Source organism: Phallusia mammillata, chromosome 2, assembly GCF_965637545.1.
Source record: "Phallusia mammillata chromosome 2, kaPhaMamm4.hap1.1, whole genome shotgun sequence".
Taxonomy (NCBI): Eukaryota; Metazoa; Chordata; class Ascidiacea; order Phlebobranchia; family Ascidiidae; genus Phallusia; species Phallusia mammillata.
Genome location: NC_137253.1, coordinates 18,313,210 through 18,331,792, shown reverse-complemented (window position 1 = coordinate 18,331,792; position 18,583 = coordinate 18,313,210). Strand labels below are relative to the sequence as shown.

The following is an 18,583-nucleotide window of genomic DNA, read 5'->3' as shown; positions in this document are numbered from 1 at the left end:
TGTACTAAGCTTGTAAGTTACAATGTATATGTCACAAATATTCTAGACCGCCCAATGACAATATCCTGCGACCCAATTACCATGGATCATGGGCAATGTCGGTTTGTCTAGATTCTAGAATCTATCGTTGCATGCGCTATTGTGTTGTCATTGTTCTAGGGTGCCAGTTTTATCCATCGCCATTGCCCGTTGCAGTGTTCATTGTTTTATTTATAGGAAATGGTCACAGCGAGTTAACGCCTTTTTTCCGATCATTGTAATGTAAGATGTATAAGAGCCCTTATTTAACGATTTAACAATAAGAAGATAACATAGAATGCAATAGAAATAACTTGAAGTAGCACTGGGTTGTTGTTTTTGTTGTTTTTAGTAAGTGTGGTTGGATGTGAATAAATGTAAAAGGAAAGGTTTGCTGCCGATCAGAGTACACAAGTGTTAGCTGTAAAGGAACTTTCGATAGTCAGTCCCAATCTTTTGCGTACCTGTGAAAGCGGAACGTGACAGCATACTATATTGTATCATTGAAACTGGAACACCCCAGTACACCCCATAAGAGGGGTACACCCTTTAAAAATTGTAGTACACCCCGGGGTGTACAATACACCCAGTTGAAAAGCACTGGTCTATCACATCATCTTGTGTGAAGGAAAGAGCCATCTTGTTGGGTTCATGTCTAAAATACATAAAAAAAGCACGAAAACTACTCATATTGCACAAACACAACTTATTACCACTTAGTAATGATTTATTTCAACACTAACTCTATTACGTTTTACTGCTACAGTACACTTACACCTTGTAAGTTTTAAGGCCTTCGCGTTGCGTGTTCACACCTTGGACCGATATAACACCGTAGAACTTTGTTGGTTTTGTTTATTGATTCTAAACTGAGCAAATTCCAACAGCAGAAATACGTTTGAGAATTCAACGTTGAGTAAATCCGATGGTACAATAGGATAGCAATATGGAATGAATGCTCGGGGCCAAGAACTTGCTAATATACCACACCACTGACGTTACGTTTTAAGTACCCTTGCTAACGCACACAGAATGCAAGACTATTGTCCACGGAGCGGAATGCAACTGGGCAACCGCAAAAGGATCCTTGTCCGACAACTAATTACATGAATACAAGTGACCAGAGGACTATTGGGCCTTGAGGAGTTTACCAAAATAACACAGTAAGCAGGAGGACAAACAGCGTTGCGAAGTGTTCCTTGCGTCGTGTTTGGCAGTGGAAATTAAATGAAAACAACACACAAACAACATTGCACTCATTAAAATACCGATGATATCTGCAAAAATCGCTGTACAATTGCCTAAAACAAGATTTATCGACATTTTTCCACTCTACCACCATTGCACGCAATGCATTTTTGGGGCTTCCTTGGGCAGCCGCCATTACGCTTCAAATTGCGTCAACCGTGACAGCCACAGTGGCACAATCCAGTGTTTATAGAGATCAGTGGTTTGTACTCGTTTGTACAAAACTTGTGTAATAAAACTTGGGATTCTAAGTTCATTGAAAAGATATGCAAGTCAAATGCCTTGGCTTGTAGTGAGAATGAAAAAAAAACGCATAAAAGTTCTATATTACTAACTAACCTGACGATCTTAAATGTGAAACGACCACAGAAGGAGCAACGAAAAAGCAGCACAAAACCTCATTTATTCTAACGTCTTGTGACGTAACAGCTTATTGTTTGTAACAAAGGTCTTCCTTACATGGGTCTCTTTTTGAACAAGACCAACTGGTTTTCAAAAGACGTTTAATGTTTATTTAGCCTTACAAGCTTAAATCTACAAAATTTGTACAATTTCTGTAATTGGTTTTTCCATTAATATAACAGTTCTCTTCAGGATATAAGTGGGACAAAAACGGATTTGCTTTTAACGGATTTAAATTAATTTGGCTTACCGAAGCATGGAAATGAAAAAGAGAAACGACAAGGTGCATCTAGTAGACATTATTTCTGAAACTGAAACGAGGAATATCATTGAAAGCGATGCACAGAAGTTGCTTGTCATACAACGGGAAGGGCATTTTACTTTCAGATGTGTAGATTTTTTGTATAATCCCAAGCTTTTCTTGCAAGCATTATTCTTGCCTTGCGTAGTACATGGAAGAAATGCTGAGCAGTTGGGTAAGTTGAATTTGCCTAATAATAGTTACCTAACTATTTTGCGTTTGGCGTAAACGGCAACAAAGCTAATGGGTGAGTGGCAGTAAGTAGAACTGCGGAACACATGCAAAAATGTCTCCATATTTCCAATGCTCAATGGTTCCCAACAAGGGCGCCTAAATTTCATTAGCGTAGGCAGCTTTTTCTATTCAGTCAGACCTTTTCTGACATGTTTATTGTCATCATTGGAAAAAAATTATGGAAAAAAGTCCTACCATACGTCCTCTTTCTGGAGGACATGTCCTCTTTGTAACGAAAACAAATTCGTTAGCACTTAGCGGCCGGCGGCGCCCAGCGTAAGAACCACTTAGCCCCCTAGAAAGAATCAAACTTGGAGGATTCCAAAAATACATATTTTGGGATTGTTCTCAGTTTTGTTCAGGGTTGCTGTAATGCAGTGGTTTTCAACTCGTTTCAGGCCATGGACCACCGGCCCAGTAAAACTAATATCGGGGACCATTTAATTTTTGAGCAAGATTGAAGTAAGCATAGGAAACAGCCATTTGGGCTTGAAACATATTTTTTTTAAACCGATTTTCAAGATGTGAGATACAATTATTACCAGCTAAAATTTAGTGAACGTCCTGTGGACCACCCGAAAACTTATCGTGGACCACTAGTGGTCCATGGACCACCAATTGAGAACCACTGCTGTAATGATTAGTCAGGACGGATTCATGAAAACGCGTCACTGACTAGGAGCAATTAGAATTTTAATAAATTAAGTCAGACACCTTCACTTTGATTCGAACTACAATTATCAAACGAAAATATATGTGGAAGACCCAAGTCAAATCCTCATTAACACAACACGAACAAATTCGTTTCATGTTTGTTTTAGGAATGGGGACCTTTGTCCAACATAGCTTGCTCTGTCTTTTATCGCCGCTGTGGGTCGGATCTGTCCTCTCTGTTGGAAAAAGCAAATCGGTTTATCGCACTAAAAACAGCATTCCAGGTCTCAACGGCGACGACTGGTGCGTTGGCTGCGTTTGTCCCTGGTGTCTAATCGTGCAGTTACGTAATGTAAGTTCTCTGAAATGTAATGGTTTGTTGCATTTGTTGAGTGTGCTGTGGGCGTCCTTTAGGGTTACCATATTTGATGATACACAATCCGTGACAAATTTATCTCAGTTGCGTTTTAACCTTTTTTGTGATCCAAACACTTCTATTACGGAATAAATTTAGAATATTCGAAAGTCACACGGACAGCGACACGAGAAAACGTTAGGTTAGTAGATACGATACTCTGATCCTTGTTAATTCACTTTTTGCGTATGGTTCTGTTTAGTTGACTATATTAGGTTAAGCTCACTAATTTCACTATCCTTGAACCAATAATCACATATACAGGGGTTGCAACTAGGGTTTCTATCCCGGGATTCCGGGATCCCGGGAATCCCGGACAATTTCAGCAAAACATTCTATCCCGGGATTTTCTCTTTGTCCCGGGATATCCCGGGACAAAAATTGAATGCTTTTTAGTTGCACTCTTCAACCAGAGGTGCGACATCCGCTGGGTTTCCGTGAATTAAAGTGTTCCCCGAGGTTTCTTGCAACAATTCAAACAGGAATGATAAATAGTTCTGTTGTTGCGAACAATACGACAGTGTTAGAACCCACGTTATAGCTCTCCAGTTTGTCAAATTCGCGCTATGGCTCTTCAGTTGGTAAAAATCTGGCAATTTGTAAAATTCCAAGACGGCGGTGTGGTTATAGCGCCATCAACTTGTGTCACAAGGTTGTGGGTTCTAATCCTATTTCGGTAGCTGGAACTTGATGGGTTGAACTAAATTGGACTTAAAAACTGATTTCAACTTAAAAAAATAGTCAATTAACTTAGAAAATAACAGGCTGCTCGACGGTGGCATTCTGGACATATTGCATTTATGCTTTGCCGGCCCACTAAAAATAAAAATGAAACAAACAAACTAATATTATAAATTTAACAAAAATCGAATAAAATCCCGGGATCCCGGGATTGAGGTTGTTTTTGTCCCGGAATCCCGGGATAAGCCAAAGTGACAAATTTGAGAAACCCTAGTTGCAAACTTTACCACTCTAGGAACCATTCGGACCAATTTCACAAAGTAAAAAAAGTGTGAGCCACAAAGACCTTTCTAAATTTGAAATGCCACTGTAAAAACGTTTTTATGTCTCACGACATTCGACTTTTTGTTGTGAGTTAGTTTCTTGCATATTAGGTGCACTTGGGAAATCAGTCTCGTCAGCAGTAAATGCAAATGAAACTTCCCACGTTCCCACGTAGCATTGGAAGCTGTGTTTTATTTAGGCGCGGATTTTTATTTCTGTATTTAACGCGTATTTTAAGACAACTAGTAAGAAACAGGTATTGTTAAGCGCGTACACACACTGCAAAACGAACCTTATGAGTTAACCTGCACGCCGCCCGTTCACCTATTTACGTTTCATAGTATAGACGCGGTTACTAGAAACTTTCTCCGTTTGTACATTAATTTCATAAAATATAGATATATATTTTTTCTTAAATTCCGGACTTTTAAGTACATTTTAACATTTCTCCCTGGCGCAGATTTAAACAACAAATTCCCTGACATGTCAGGAGAAATCCTGACTTATGGCAACCCTAGCATACTTGCCTTGGTTTTATTATATGGTAGGCCAAATCTTTCAACATTTTATAACCTAAAACTTTCATTTTATTTCTTAATTGGAACTGGTATACATTACAACGAATAAATTTGCAGGAGTTGGACGAGCAACAAATTGAAGAAAAGAAGATAAATGACCTGAAGCAACATGTTAGTGGGAAAGGAATGACAATTGAGCGGAATTGACGGTTTGATTCAACACCTTAAGTTTAAATTCTTTGGACTGTATTTCTACGTTTATTTTTCTGTATGTGAATTTTACATCTAATAAAACAAGTTATGGTTTTTTAGTCAAAAAATGTTATCATTCCTGCACTAAATTCAAATTTACTCCACGTTTGCTTGTCTGGCACATCTGGTGAATAGGAGAAGACACAAAGAAAGCAAATTTGCGGTTTGTTTAAGATATGATGCAATACACACACCCATGGAACCTAAACCTTTTGAGAGCTGGTGGGGCTACAAGTGGCCGGCAAACTTTCAAAACTGCGGCGCAAACCATCGTTACATAACAACCTTTTGTTGTGCGAAATACATCAATGACTTTAAATTGTTTTCAAATGTAACCCTGGCGATAATTTATGGCCGACGTCGTGGCCCAATTAGAAAAATGTTGCGCGCCCCCAAAAATTACGGCGCGACCAACAACTGGATGGCGGTCGATAGTTTGCGACCACTGGGCTACAGAGTTAAAATAAAATTATGTTACCATGAGTCAAGAACATGTTGCGACGTGGTACTGTGCAAACGATTATGTCTGTTTCAAGAAAGTGTGGCAATAACGCATGCACACTTTATAACAGGGGTGTTGCGGGCCACAACCTATTTAGTGTGGCTCTCACCAACACTCTGAATCAGAGAAAAAATGCAAATCTTCTGGGAATTCAGCAAAATTTTTCACTAGTTTCTGGTAAATCTCCTAAGTTGCTACACTCTACGTAACAAGTAGAATCTAAACCAGCGTTTTCCAACCGGTGGGTCGTACAGCAATTTGCGAGTACTTCACCGAATGTGACGTAATAATTCCCTTCTAGTAAACAACTACTTGTTGTGAAAGCCAGTGTTGCGGCGAAACTTTGTATGTTTTAGAAAATAAATGTATTGATGCTCTGGTTTTAAATTTATTGTGTACATGAAAATAATTGTACGGCCCTCGCTTGATGACCGAAATTGGCCCACCAAATAAATATGTTGTACACCCCTGCTTTATAGATCCTACTAACATAAGAACAGCGGATAAAGTTTGCCAAATATCAAAGAACACAGCGATTTAAATTGACATTGGGACTGGGATAGGTTTAAAAACTAAATGTAGGGTTAGGAACTAGGCCTACGTTCATTAGTTGGATTTATTGCTATTTTTATTATAAACCCTCTTCCCAACATCAGGGAATCGGCTTTTAGCACTTTTTATAAACAAACGTTTTCTCAATAAATGTTTGTCTCTTCAAGGAGTCGAAATATTTTCCTGAGTCCCATTCCTCAGGCAAACTTAAAACAAGTTTTATACATGAATAAACTCAGGGTTTGCCTGAAAAATATACTTTTAAGCTGCCGTAGGTTTTGTACTGTTCTGCACTAGCCAAACAGGTGATTGTGTAACATTACGCCAGAGTAAGGTGCCTCGATATGTTTACAATCCGCAACTAAGCTCTCATCTAATGGGTTTTGGAACCATTTAAGCTTTAGGGCAAGATTATAATTTTATACATTTATCATTTCCGCACCTCCCTCTTCGATACTTGCACATAGTTTGCTTGAAGAAGATGGACACCACCAGGTTCTTTCTCCAATGAAACACAACGATGAGTACACCAATCATTCCTACCACACCTGATCGGTCGAGGCTTGGGTCAACAACGGCTGCGTCTTCCATTAGTGACCAATGTGGAGTCGAAAGGTTTGGCACTGGCAAAACAATTCGACTCAGAATTGCTAAAGAGGAGTTCGCAGTTGGTACATGGAAAATTCGCCCTCTACATCAAGATGGCAAACTAACCAACTGCAGCACGAAATGAATAGATACGGATAGCAAGCTGAGAATATAAGAAATGAGAAGGATACCGGTAAAATCATTACTGACGAAGGTCGTAATCTGTGGTTCAGTGGCGAGGAGAAATATCATCGGAACGGTGTTGGGTTTCTCGTCCACAAAGAAATTGTCAATAGTGTCAGGAAGTGTGAGCTAATCTCAAGCCTTCGCATTTCTCAAGCCATTGTAATTCGCATTCGACTGAATTCACATCCCGGAGACTTGTCTTTCGTACAAGTGCATGTCCCCACCGGCTGCGGCTCGTGCCTATAAATACTGGGGGCATAGGCGCCGAGTTTTACAAAAATGCAAGGTGGCGGGTAGAGCTAGGCTACTAACACTGGAATTTGGCTGACGCCCGGTCTGGGAATTTTTGATAGGTGGCGCTAAGGAGTATCGGCGCCAAAAAATGCATTAGTGTAGTGCGAAAAGAATGGCGTTTGCGATGGTGTAGTAAAACATCTAATCAGTATTACTTAAGCATTTTAGAAAATGAATATCGAATGTGTTTTTTTTCACGGGGTTCGAACCCAGGACTCTCCCGGGGACGAATCCCGATCAGGGTTTTTTATGTCTGTGTAGGCCTATGGGTCAGGCGCGCCAGACCGTTCGGATCGAATGTAGTAACTGCCGCGTCGGGCAAATTTCCATGCGCCAGAGTGGCGGCACTGGCATGGGCAAGGTAAGTTTTTATAAAGGATAGAAGACTTACCTAAAGTTGTTGCTTTTTTTGTTTTCAGAGAACAAAAAAAACAGAAAGAAAAAGGGTAAGAAAGGTTTACCAGTAAATACTATATTTCTAGGCTATAGGTACTAGGCCTACATGGTTTAACATTATTTCGTATTTCTGCAAATTTATTCCCTATAACAAATTTAAAATAATGCAAAAGTAAGTAGGCCTAGGACTAAACAAGTGTTTATGATATGTTTTATAATGCATTTACAGACCTTTTTTTCACAGACAGAACAAAATCTCCAAGAAGGCAAAGTTAGTTGTAGATGATATAACAATTTAGGACCAACCATTTAATGCATTACTAACTTATTTACAGATGGTTGCATAAAAAACAATTAATACAAAACAGTAGGCTAAGTTTTTTACAAACAGTATGCAATTCACAAAATTTAGGTAATAACAAGAGGATGTTTTATAGAATAGCTTATAAGCTTAACACCAAAATTGCCTTTTTTGTAGTTTCAGGATCAACCCTCCCAACCAATATTTACCCCGCCATAGATAACTTAATGGTTCAGATACAAAAAAAATTGGTGAAGATAAGAAGAACGCGCGTAGGGTGCGTCTACTGGAGTTTTGTAAACTAGCCTAAACAAGTAGTCACGAACACTCTTCGCCAACACAAATTCTCAAAAAGAATTACGTGGACATCACCTGGTGGAATCTTGAAGAATCAAGTCGATTAGGCTACATATTAAATGACCAGAATTGTAAAACCTGTATCAATGTCAGCAAACCAAAAAGTTTCCCTGGTGCCGATATAGGCAGTGATTACAATCTAATTTTGACAACCATTAACGTAAGATTGAAGAATATGATTGTAAATGATGTGCAAGAATTAACATCTGAGTTCTCTAAAATCATGAATGAGACCGACATGAAAACTTTGGGAACAACCTTGGATGACACAAGAGATCATGGATGCATGACATAAAAAGTGCAAGTTAAGGGCCGCAAAGTATAACGACAGTCAAACAAGAAGAAATATAGAGATGCTAACACCAAGGTTCGAAAGCAAATTGCAACAAAAGAAGAGTTTCTAGAACAAAAATGTGGAGTAATACAAGAGAGGTTTGAAGGAAATAATAGCAAACAGGCTTTTGACAAAATTTTACAAGAAATCAACAAGACAGTCAGTCATAAGATGAAAGTGGTAATCTCCTAACAGAAAATATAAAACAGAGAACGATGTCCCCAATATTTAAAGAAACCTGTCAAATTCAGACCGTACCACAAATTGTTAAAGGATTTGAGGAGAGAGGGCCATAAATCACCGAAGATGCTGAACCATAGCCTAGAGATCACCAGAAAAGAAGTGCAAAATGCAATTTCGAAACTGAAAAAAACAAAGCCACAGGTGTGGATAATATCCCAGCTGAACTCCTATAAAGCGTAGAATCAACTGTTACAGTACTTCATAAGATCTGTGCACCGATTTGGAAGACGAAAGAGTGGCCCCGCAGTGGGCACAATCTTTGATAATCCCGAACCAAAAAAGGGAACCTAAGAAAGTGCAGCAATTACAGAACCATCAGTCTTATTTGCTATGCAAGCAAGGTAATGCTATGAATAATTGGTGAACGATTAAAACCCCATATCGACAGTGTGTTAATTGAAAAACAAGCCGGTTTCCGTGAAGGCGCAGCACCACCGAACTGATCTGCAATATTCGAATACTGGGTGAAAAATTCAGAAACCACCATCGAGAACTTTATCACAACTTCATTGACATCACAAAGGTTTTTGATTCTAGTCTGGAAAAAAACCTTTGCAGTACCACGGAGAAACATGGCATCAGTCTTAACTTAATCCTTCTGATCTAAGCACTGTATGATGAGGCGAGCAATGCGGTGATAACCGACGTAAGTGCACTGAAATGGTTTGAGACGTTTGTTGGAGTACGACAAGGCTGCATATTCTTTTTGACTTGCTGAGGACCCTCGTGATTTTGCTATTGGTCACTAACAAATAGGTCAAGACCGTGTTACAGCACCCTGTCCATAAAATGGGCTGTTGCGTAAACAGGTTATTTCCAAATAGTTGTGCAATCTAGTAGATTCTTATTATTTCGCAAACGTTTAACTTTTGCAAACCAATAATTGATGTGAGTACAAAGGGTAATGTTTCGTAATAATCACAAGTTCGCTGATCTTTAATGATTTTCTTTTCCTTTTTCTATTATCTTGAGATAAATGAGACTTGACGTGTGTTGCGTAACCAGAATAAAATACAAGAACTAAATTGATCTTTTGTGGATCATTTCAGCTCTTTGCAGCCAGCTTTAGGAATCGTGATAATGAACTTATACTCGCTACTGCAGATGACCGATACGAACCACGAGAAGTAGCAAGGTTCGAAATAAAGAATAACATAGCCCAAGAAGGTCAGCAGACGCAGGAGAACATTTTCATACCAATAATCAGTCCAAGGCCATTGTCAGGTAAATTGGTAGTTTTTTCCAACTTAAACTGGTAAATCTGGTATTCTTTCCATGTAAAAGCTATTTTGTGCCACCTTTTGGAAATTAGCTAAATGTGAGGCTAAAGTGAGTCGTTACGTGATTAGTCGGTACACATTCATTAGTTTAAAATGTGCTTTTTTATTTTTTTATTCACGCAGCATTCGATGATGTTCAATATTTGTTGCCCTTCAAATGCAATAATTAAATAAAAAGAACGTGGCCACAATGTTCAGCAACGGCGAAGACAAAAATAAAACTTGACAATCGTTTCCCCTCTCTATGATTTCTGCAACAACAATATTGTATTCGGACAAAGCTGTTGGTGTCACAAACAATTTTACAAATCAATAGTTATGTATCGATTTAAAATGATTGAGCTAAAAATCCGGAGTAATGACTTGTATTCCTAATCCTATTAGAGTTTCAAAAATAGGCTACTTATTACTCCTAAACGTAAATACCGCAATGTCTTCCGTAAAATCCTCGAGGACAAACGCAACTGCATGTTGTTGTGTCCAAAACCCCGCCGTTGTTACACAAACGCCCGTTGCAACACAAGTTTACTGTATCATTGTATATTCCGTCTGCAAAAAAATGAACAAATACACCAATTTTTTTAGTTTTGTAAAAAGTATCGTTTGTATAATCCAACCGCAAAATCCACAAGATTTTCGACACTGGTCTTCAAGTTGTGAAGGACATGTTGTAGACCGTTGATTGGGGGGTACCATGCGAGAACAACCGTCATCAAGATCCAAACATTTCACTGTCAAGTAAAACTAGACGGTGAGGTTAAATATATTTCTAATCCATTGATACTGCAATCCTACAAACAAGGGGAGCAATTTGTAGTTTGGTACTGCTGTGTAGATGACAGGTAAAATTTGAAGTTAACAAAACCTGAACCCATATGACAACCGGCTTGAATCCCTGGTTACAACACAATGAAACGTTCTGCAATTGTTCAATGATTTATTCAATCCAATATGCTGGAACCCGACATGGCAATAAGTCAAGCAGACTGCTTTATGCACATTGCAGCGAAAACTTTTATTTGAGGTAAAAATAGAAAAAAACACACATTAGAAGTGCCATATACGGTTATAACCTCATGCCGAGGCTTAAATGAGCATCGGTTGCTTTACCGTTGCTTTACTGCCAACTACACATAAAAATAAAATGCCTGAAAGTGAAACCGTTAGTATATTACCTCCGCAGTTCGCTCCATCCCAACCGGCGGGACATACACATTTGCAATTAGTGCTCTCAAGTGTTCCACAATTGTAGCAATTCGTGTTGCAATCTAAAATATTATTACATAAAGGGGCTGAATTATCGTATTTGAACAAGAAAAAGTGTATTTTTGTCTCGGCCTTTTTTTTAAAATGCACACATCTGGACATAAAACTTTTTTGTCTTTTTTTAATTGTGCGCATATACCCATGTTAGCTTTAGCAGGGAATTGCCTGTTTTACTGTGACCAGTAACCATGGATATACAGTAAAGATATCAGCCTCAAAGAATTACAAATACCACTACGAATAATGAAAAATTAATTAGTTTGATGTCGGATTTGGACTAAATCAATAGACCTATATAAACATTATTTTGAATTTTTTTATCACTAATTAATTGATCTCAAACCAAACAAAATGCTTGTCTCACCTAAGTTGTTGAAAACACATGGCGGCGATTTAAAGGAAGCTTTGTAAATAGAGTGGATTGGACTCATGCAGTTAGCTGCGTTATAAATCAAAAAAGGATAATTTTACGTTTTTATAATGTCTGAGGAAACTTTAAAAAACAAAATAACTAAAACTCTGTTATGTCTGTTACCACACGTGACTGATCGCACTGTACCAGAGTTTGAAGATGTCATGTCAGGTATTTGGAGACAAAAAAGAGGGATAGTTTTCTCTTACTCCTATACCACTTCTGTGAAATAGGACTAAACACTGTGGGTGACAAAAAGGGCCTTCTCCTTATTTTACAAAAATAGGGGAAATCACATATTGAACCGGAAGAGCAATACTATTACCTTAAAGATTGCGAATGCGTGTGTGGCGTTTTGTAGGGTACATGCTGTCGGCGTTGCTAATCGTTATAAAAACACGCGTGGCCGACTGTGCCTTACGACGATTAGAAACTGTTTCGTCATACTTTGTGTGTTGTGAAACAGCTACTACTTCTCATAGAGCAGGTATGGCGAACCACTGACCCGCGGGTCACGAAGTTACCCGCCACATGAATTTTAGTGACCCACTTGTAGTTTTTAAAATTTATACTGATTACTATAGTTAGGGTTACCAGACTTCCAAGATTAAAAAGCAACACAACAGTTAAATGAAAGCCCTTTGCCAGATTGCCTAATGTCTTAAAATACAGATTGTTGAGTCAATTGTGAGGCAACAGATATGTTTATTTGAACGTACAACTTGAAAAGATTTGTTGTAACTTTGTTGACGCTGTTCGGTTCAACATATTCATGCGTGTAACGGACAGTAACGCTCCCCTACAACAAAAACTTTTCCCGCCGTTGCAATCATTACACCATACATGCATTGTTACGTCACAACTACTGACCTTGTATGTGTCCCACTTTAACAGTTTTCTTTGTGTCTACACGTGCAGTGCAGGTAGTGTTACAATGACATATGAGTTAGTTGTGAGCGTATTAACTTGTGTTATGGTGCATACTTTTATGTGCTGCAAGTAAGATTGTTTGGACTATTTTGTAGTTATTACGTTCTTTATTCTATTTGGTTTAGGTGGTCGAAAATCGTTTTAAATCACTCTTAATTTCAATAAAGTGCATGTGAAACTGACCGCTCTTATTCTGCCAGTCGAGAGACTGAAAGGTAGAATTAGCAGCAATGCTTGAATTCTACATCATTTAAAACGATTTGCTTTGGTTTTCTCAATTGTCTTGAGAAAGATGTCAAGCGAGGAAGAACATATCCCCTGCACATCCGGCATGAACAAACTAACGGCGGTGACCCGTCCGTTAAAGGTTCTGTGCTAAGTGTCAAAAGTACTGCCAGCTCGCGTGCTCGCCGTGAGCCCGAAGCTGCAACGTTAATGATGGAACAACTAAAACGTCGATGCGCCATTAAGTCCAAAGTGTTGGAAATGGAACTGAACGCCAGAAAACAAAATTTGGAAATGGAACTCGAGCTTGATAAAGCCCGACAAGAGATGGAATTGGCAGAATTCGCTGCTGAAACTTTAAGAGAGTTTGACTCGTGTGAGCCTTCGCATGGGGACGATAAACACAAGACGAATGTGAACCCGACAGACAAACCACTTGCACCAGCCAAGTCACAGGTTCCTGTCGGGCCTTCTCGAACCCTCCGAACTAAGGCAGAAGGTCCAGTGGTTGCCACCAGCGCAGAGGCCACTGGGGCCAGCACATTTGAAGAAAAACATCTAAATGTAACAATAAAACCTCACCCTCATGGTCCACCAGCGACTACCGAGAATTTGTATGTAATTGCAGAAACTATAAAACAAGGTTTCAATTTACCGAAACTGCCTTTAATGAAATACGACGGCGATCCTCTTGACTATCACAAGTTTATGAACGACTTCGATCGGCAGATAAATAAGGCGTATTTGTCTGATGCCGAGAAGCTGGGATATCTCTGTGAATTTTGCACTGAAGATGCTCTGACCAACATTTTGGAATGCAAAAGCATGCCCCCCGATTTAGGTTACAAGGAAGCATTAGATATACTCCAGAGGAGACATGGGAGATTAGACCTTGTTGTAAGAGCACACATGGACCGATTGACACAACGCCCGCAATTGAAGGATAGCGACTTCAAGGGCTTACGACAGTTTCGTGCACAAGCTGCAGAAAGTTACAAGTTATTCAGTCAGTGGGACTGTAAATACACGCTTGATCTGCCTCAAAATATTGAGGCTGTTGTACAGCGCTTGCCGCATACTGCAATCAGACGATTCATCACTAAATCCTCGGAACTTCGTTTGCGAAATCAACCAGTGACCTTTCAAGCGTTGTTGGATCTTTTGGAATTGTTGGTAGAGGACACTCTATCGCCATTGATGAGGTTTATTTCCGACGAGGAATGCAAGTCGCAAGGACAAGTTACCAACAAAGGCAAGTTCCCAGATCGAGTCACAACTACACACACGGTAGTGTCAGATGAAGAGTCTTTTGTGAATTACGACTCACCGGGACGGACGCCTACATGCCCCGAATGCGGGTCGTCACATTTTTTGTGGAAATGTGAGGCCTTTAGGAGCCGACCAGTAAAAGAACGTTTTCAGCTAGTGCGTCGTAACAAACTGTGCTTCAATTGTTTTCGTCCCGAGCATTGTGCGGACAAATGTTTGTCCAAATATGTATGCCGTGTAGACTCCTGCGGGAAAAGGCATCACACGCTATTGCATTGGGCGCACCCTTCGCGCTTATCTGAACAATCTTCTAGCGATCCAACGGAAGTTGACGGGGCCGGTTTGCCAGGCATATCCGCTGCGACACTACAGACTCATTCTGTGCGACTTAAGGTCGTGCCAGTTACTGTTTTGGATATGAATTGTAAACCCCATTTCACGCATGCCTTTCTTGACGACGGATCAGACACGTCATTGTGCTCTGCGGCATTGGCTAAGAAACTAGGGCTAAGCGGTGTGGAAGACAACTTGACAATTACTACCGTAAACGGAACACAAACATTGCGCAGTCGCAAAGTTTCGCTGTCCGTACAAGGCCTGAACGATGGCGCTTGTTTTATGTTGAAAAGTTTAAGGGTCGTCCCCAAGTTACCCAACCTACAAGGCAGCATTCCTACTGTTGATGATATTAAGCGGTATCCGCATATTCGAAATCTCAAATTCTCTGTAATAAACTGTCCGGATGTGGACTTGCTCATAGCAGCCGATGTTTACGAGGCTCACGAGCAACACGAGGCTGTACGTGGCTCTCGTGGCGACCCTGTTGCTATTCGCACTGGTTTGGGCTGGTGTTTGTTCGGCCCGGAAAGAAAACATGACATTAGACACACGAGTGTAAATTACATACACGCTAACACAAAACTACCTGATCAGTTATACAGTATTGACTTTCAAGATAGAGGTTCAAGTGACCTTGGACTTTCACTTAAACACAAACGAGTTCTTTCAAATACAGAAAACAGTGTCACTAGAGTGAACGGACATTACCACATTTTGCCTTGGAAATTGCCCGTCCCGGTTCTGTCCTATGACAGTAGCTTGGCAAAACGACGCCTGTCACACTTAAAGCGTCGCTTCCACAAGTATACCGAACCGCTTGGAAAGTACTGGGAAAAGATACAGGATTACTTGAGACAGGGATTTGCTCCAGGAATCCTTTCAGGTAGTTTGAAATGTACAAAACAAACACGGAATATACCACACCACGCGACGGGTGGCAAATTTCGAATTCTTTTCGATTGTTCCGCTTCCTACGATGGAACATTATTAAACGACAAGTTGCTACAAGGGTCTTACCGTACCAAAGGACTTGTCGTAGTGTTTTCGATGATTAGTAAGGTCTCCGACCCGCTTGGATTTATCCAGCCATTTCTGCTTTCTATAAAACAGCTAATGCATAGTCTGTGCAACCAGCAACTGGATTGGGACAACCCACTTTCCGAAAGTGCGATCGAGCATTGGAATCTTTTGATACTGCGTTGTTACAAACCTCCCAACGTAGTCTTCGTTTCAACACAGCTGCTCTGTTTTTGCAGTGCTTGCAAGACCGGGTTCGGTGCGGTGTGTTATCTTTGCTTTGTTGATTCAGTCAGGTATATTCTCTATTCATTGATGTTTGGAAAATCTGGTGAGGCCCATGTAAGGCCTGTCGCATTGCCGCATCTGGAAGGCGCTGCGGTAACTGCTGTTAAGATAAGGAGAATGATTGTTCCAGAACTGGACCGTTTCCTTACCCCGGACAAGTTCGCGACTGCCGACGGCTACCGGAGATCGTGGCGCGCGGTCCAGTGGCTTGCAGATACGTTTCGGAAGAGGTGGCTTCGCGACTACCTGCCAATTCTTCAGCTGCGCCAAAAATGGGAACGACCAACTAAGAACTTTGGGGTTGGTGACCTGGTCTTGGTCGTGGACGAGATGAGTCCCCGGGGTTTCTGGCCAAAAGGCATTGTCGAGGAGGTATACCCTGATAGTGAAGGAGCTGTCAGAAGTGTTCGCGTTCGCACCGCGAGAGCTGTATATACGCGCGATATTCGCAAGCTGTGCTTACTTGAGGCAGCGTAACTTTGTTGTGTTTCGTTTCTGTCCTCCTGTTGTTGTGTAAATAACTTTGTTTCCACGTTCGTTATTTAGGGGCCGGTATGTAACGGACAGTAATGCTCCCCTACAACAAAAACTTTTCCCGCCGTTGCAATCATTACACCATACATGCATTGTTACGTCACAACTGCTGACCTTGTATGTGTCCCACTTTAACAGTTTTCTTTGTGTCTACACGTGCAGTGCAGGTAGTGTTACAGTGACATATGAGTTAGTTGTGAGCGTATTAACTTGTGTTATGGTGCATACTTTTATGTGCTGCAAGTAAGATTGTTTGGACTATTTTGTAGTTATTACGTTCTTTATTCTATTTGGTTTAGGTGGTCGAAAATCGTTTTAAATCACTCTTAATTTCAATAAAGTGCATGTGAAACTGACCGCTCTTATTCTGCCAGTCGAGAGACTGAAAGGTAGAATTAGCAGCAATGCTTGAATTCTACAATGCGAATCCTTGTTTTCACACATGAATTTGGTAAAATCAAGTGCCAGGAATCGTCTCAGCTCACATATGACTGCTGCGTGTATTAAGCTGAAAACTAGCTAGGATTGCAAGACTTGCAGCAACAAGCTTCTCATTGACATCTACATGTAATAAAATATGTGACCCACTTTCCGAATTATGATCTCATATATGACCCATTCAACTAAAAAGGTTCTCCATCCCCGTCATACAGTAATTAATCCTTTTCGATGTTGCAAAAAAAGATAAAGCGCTATGCCAATCAATGAACTGTAAATTATTACTTCTGTGTAGAACGTGTAGACATACAGTTTGTCCAGGCAAGTTAAATATGCGATTACCCAGATTCAAGCTACTTTTGAGGCAAATTAGGCTTTCCAATAATGAAACAAACAAATTCTACGTGTTTTCGCTTAAACTATTCTTGTAGCAACTTAACAAACATCGTGCTGTTTACCACATAAACCTGCATCACACCACCCACTTCCAGATTTGCAGAGCGAGCATTGCTCCCCTTGTTTGTAGGGTTGCAGTATCAATGGATTGCTCCTGAAAATCGTCACATATAAGTGCGTTGATGCGTATAATTTAAAACAACTGAGACATTTTCACCGTACTGAGGCCGTTGATATTCGCAAACAACTATAAGTGCACGAACTTCCCTGTCAGTACAGTCTGTCCAACCACAACCTACAAACACCGACTCCGCTGTACATACCTGTCAGTAATGGCAACGTAACCTCTCAAACTTCTGAACAAGCATTCTCTTTAAGTATTACTTACTTGCAGGTAATGTCCACATATCTTGTCGGGTAAACAAGAATTGTTGGAGAACGTATAATAGTATATTTCATCCCACCAATCTTGTACAACAAGCTCGGTTAACGGTCTGTTCTACAAAATTAGAAAAAAATGCTAGTTAAAGATTGTGTGGTGCTAATGGTTAAAGAAATGACATGGTGTCTAACAGCGTGCACGCTGTCATAACTGACAAAGTAGAACAAGAATTTCCAGACTTGAAGTTGAAGCCGAAAAGATATGAGTATAAAAAGACAAATTTTGCCTGTACAGCCCTGTGACATGCACAATCAAAAACACCTAAGATCTACATGCAAATCAAAACAAACGTGACTGGTGTATTAGCCTACCCACAAATAATGTAGCCTACAACTTTGGTAACCACCTGAGATTTTGTTCCCATCCAGATGTTTTGACCGAGGTAAGAAAAGGGCAAATCTTTTTTCTCCTTAGATCGCCCGTGTTCAAAAACGCACTTTTCTGACCACTCCTGAGCCATTTGAGCTAGCGTTTCGTCCCACATCTGTTACATAAAAGTATACACTGGCCAGTGTATCTTAAACGTTACATGCTTGTGACACAATAACATTTTATTCCCTGGTAGCCTACAATAAATGCTTGTTTTCGACACAGTTTAAAAAACAAAACGTCCAAAGAAATGTTTTTGCCACTGTAATGTGATAGACGTCATTGCCTTTGGTTACAAACTAGATTAAAATAGGGTTCTCTACGACAAAAAAGCATAATTTATCCACATGTATTTTTTAACCGGGATAAAAGCAACTCGTAGGCTACATTTATTCTCTTTTTGTAATGACGCCTACCATCTTTTCCATATTCGCAGCTGGTGGAAAAACTTGGGTCCTGAGAAAATTGTGACGATCAAGGAGTTCTTGTTGCTCGTTTAACGGAAAGTTGCTACCGATTGAAACTGTCTGGTAATTGAATAACAGTAATATAATAGCGTGACAACGCAACAAACCCAT

General features: G+C 40.1%; 2 protein-coding genes across 2 annotated transcripts; one reads left to right on the top strand and one right to left on the bottom strand.

The window, feature by feature from the left end:
- Positions 1 to 1,930: 1,930 nt before the first annotated feature.
- On the top strand, positions 1,931 to 5,002 carry LOC145213099 (uncharacterized). Its single transcript, XM_080081336.1, has 3 exons — positions 1,931 to 2,144; positions 3,025 to 3,209; positions 4,913 to 5,002. Exons 1-3 carry the CDS (start codon positions 1,931 to 1,933, stop codon positions 5,000 to 5,002), a joined length of 489 nt encoding a protein of 162 aa, XP_079937462.1.
- Positions 5,003 to 10,492: 5,490 nt separating this feature from the next.
- LOC145213098 (cysteine-rich venom protein pseudechetoxin-like) lies at positions 10,493 to 18,583 on the bottom strand. Its single transcript, XM_080081335.1, has 9 exons — positions 18,422 to 18,583; positions 17,983 to 18,120; positions 17,583 to 17,693; positions 17,417 to 17,517; positions 17,257 to 17,348; positions 11,711 to 11,785; positions 11,256 to 11,348; positions 10,698 to 10,811; positions 10,493 to 10,629 (listed from the first exon to the last, which is right to left on the bottom strand). Exons 1-9 carry the CDS (start codon positions 18,581 to 18,583, stop codon positions 10,493 to 10,495), a joined length of 1,023 nt encoding a protein of 340 aa, XP_079937461.1.

Bases quoted from the DNA above. Each gene is read 5' to 3' on its own strand.
- LOC145213098 (XM_080081335.1), bottom strand. From the start codon at position 18,583: ATGGGTTTGTTGCGTTGTCACGCTATTATATTACTGTTATTCAATTAC. The intron at 17,694-17,982 runs GTGGTTACCAAA...CTAATTTTGTAG, and splicing joins GGATGGGAACAAAATCTCAG to AACAGACCGTTAACCGAGCT. The intron at 11,349-11,710 runs GTGAGACAAGCA...ATAATATTTTAG, and splicing joins ATGTGTTTTCAACAACTTAG to ATTGCAACACGAATTGCTAC.
- LOC145213099 (XM_080081336.1), top strand. From the start codon at position 1,931: ATGAAAAAGAGAAACGACAAGGTGCATCTAGTAGACATTATTTCTGAA. The intron at 2,145-3,024 runs GTAAGTTGAATT...TGTTTGTTTTAG, and splicing joins AAGAAATGCTGAGCAGTTGG to GAATGGGGACCTTTGTCCAA. The intron at 3,210-4,912 runs GTAAGTTCTCTG...ATAAATTTGCAG, and splicing joins TAATCGTGCAGTTACGTAAT to GAGTTGGACGAGCAACAAAT.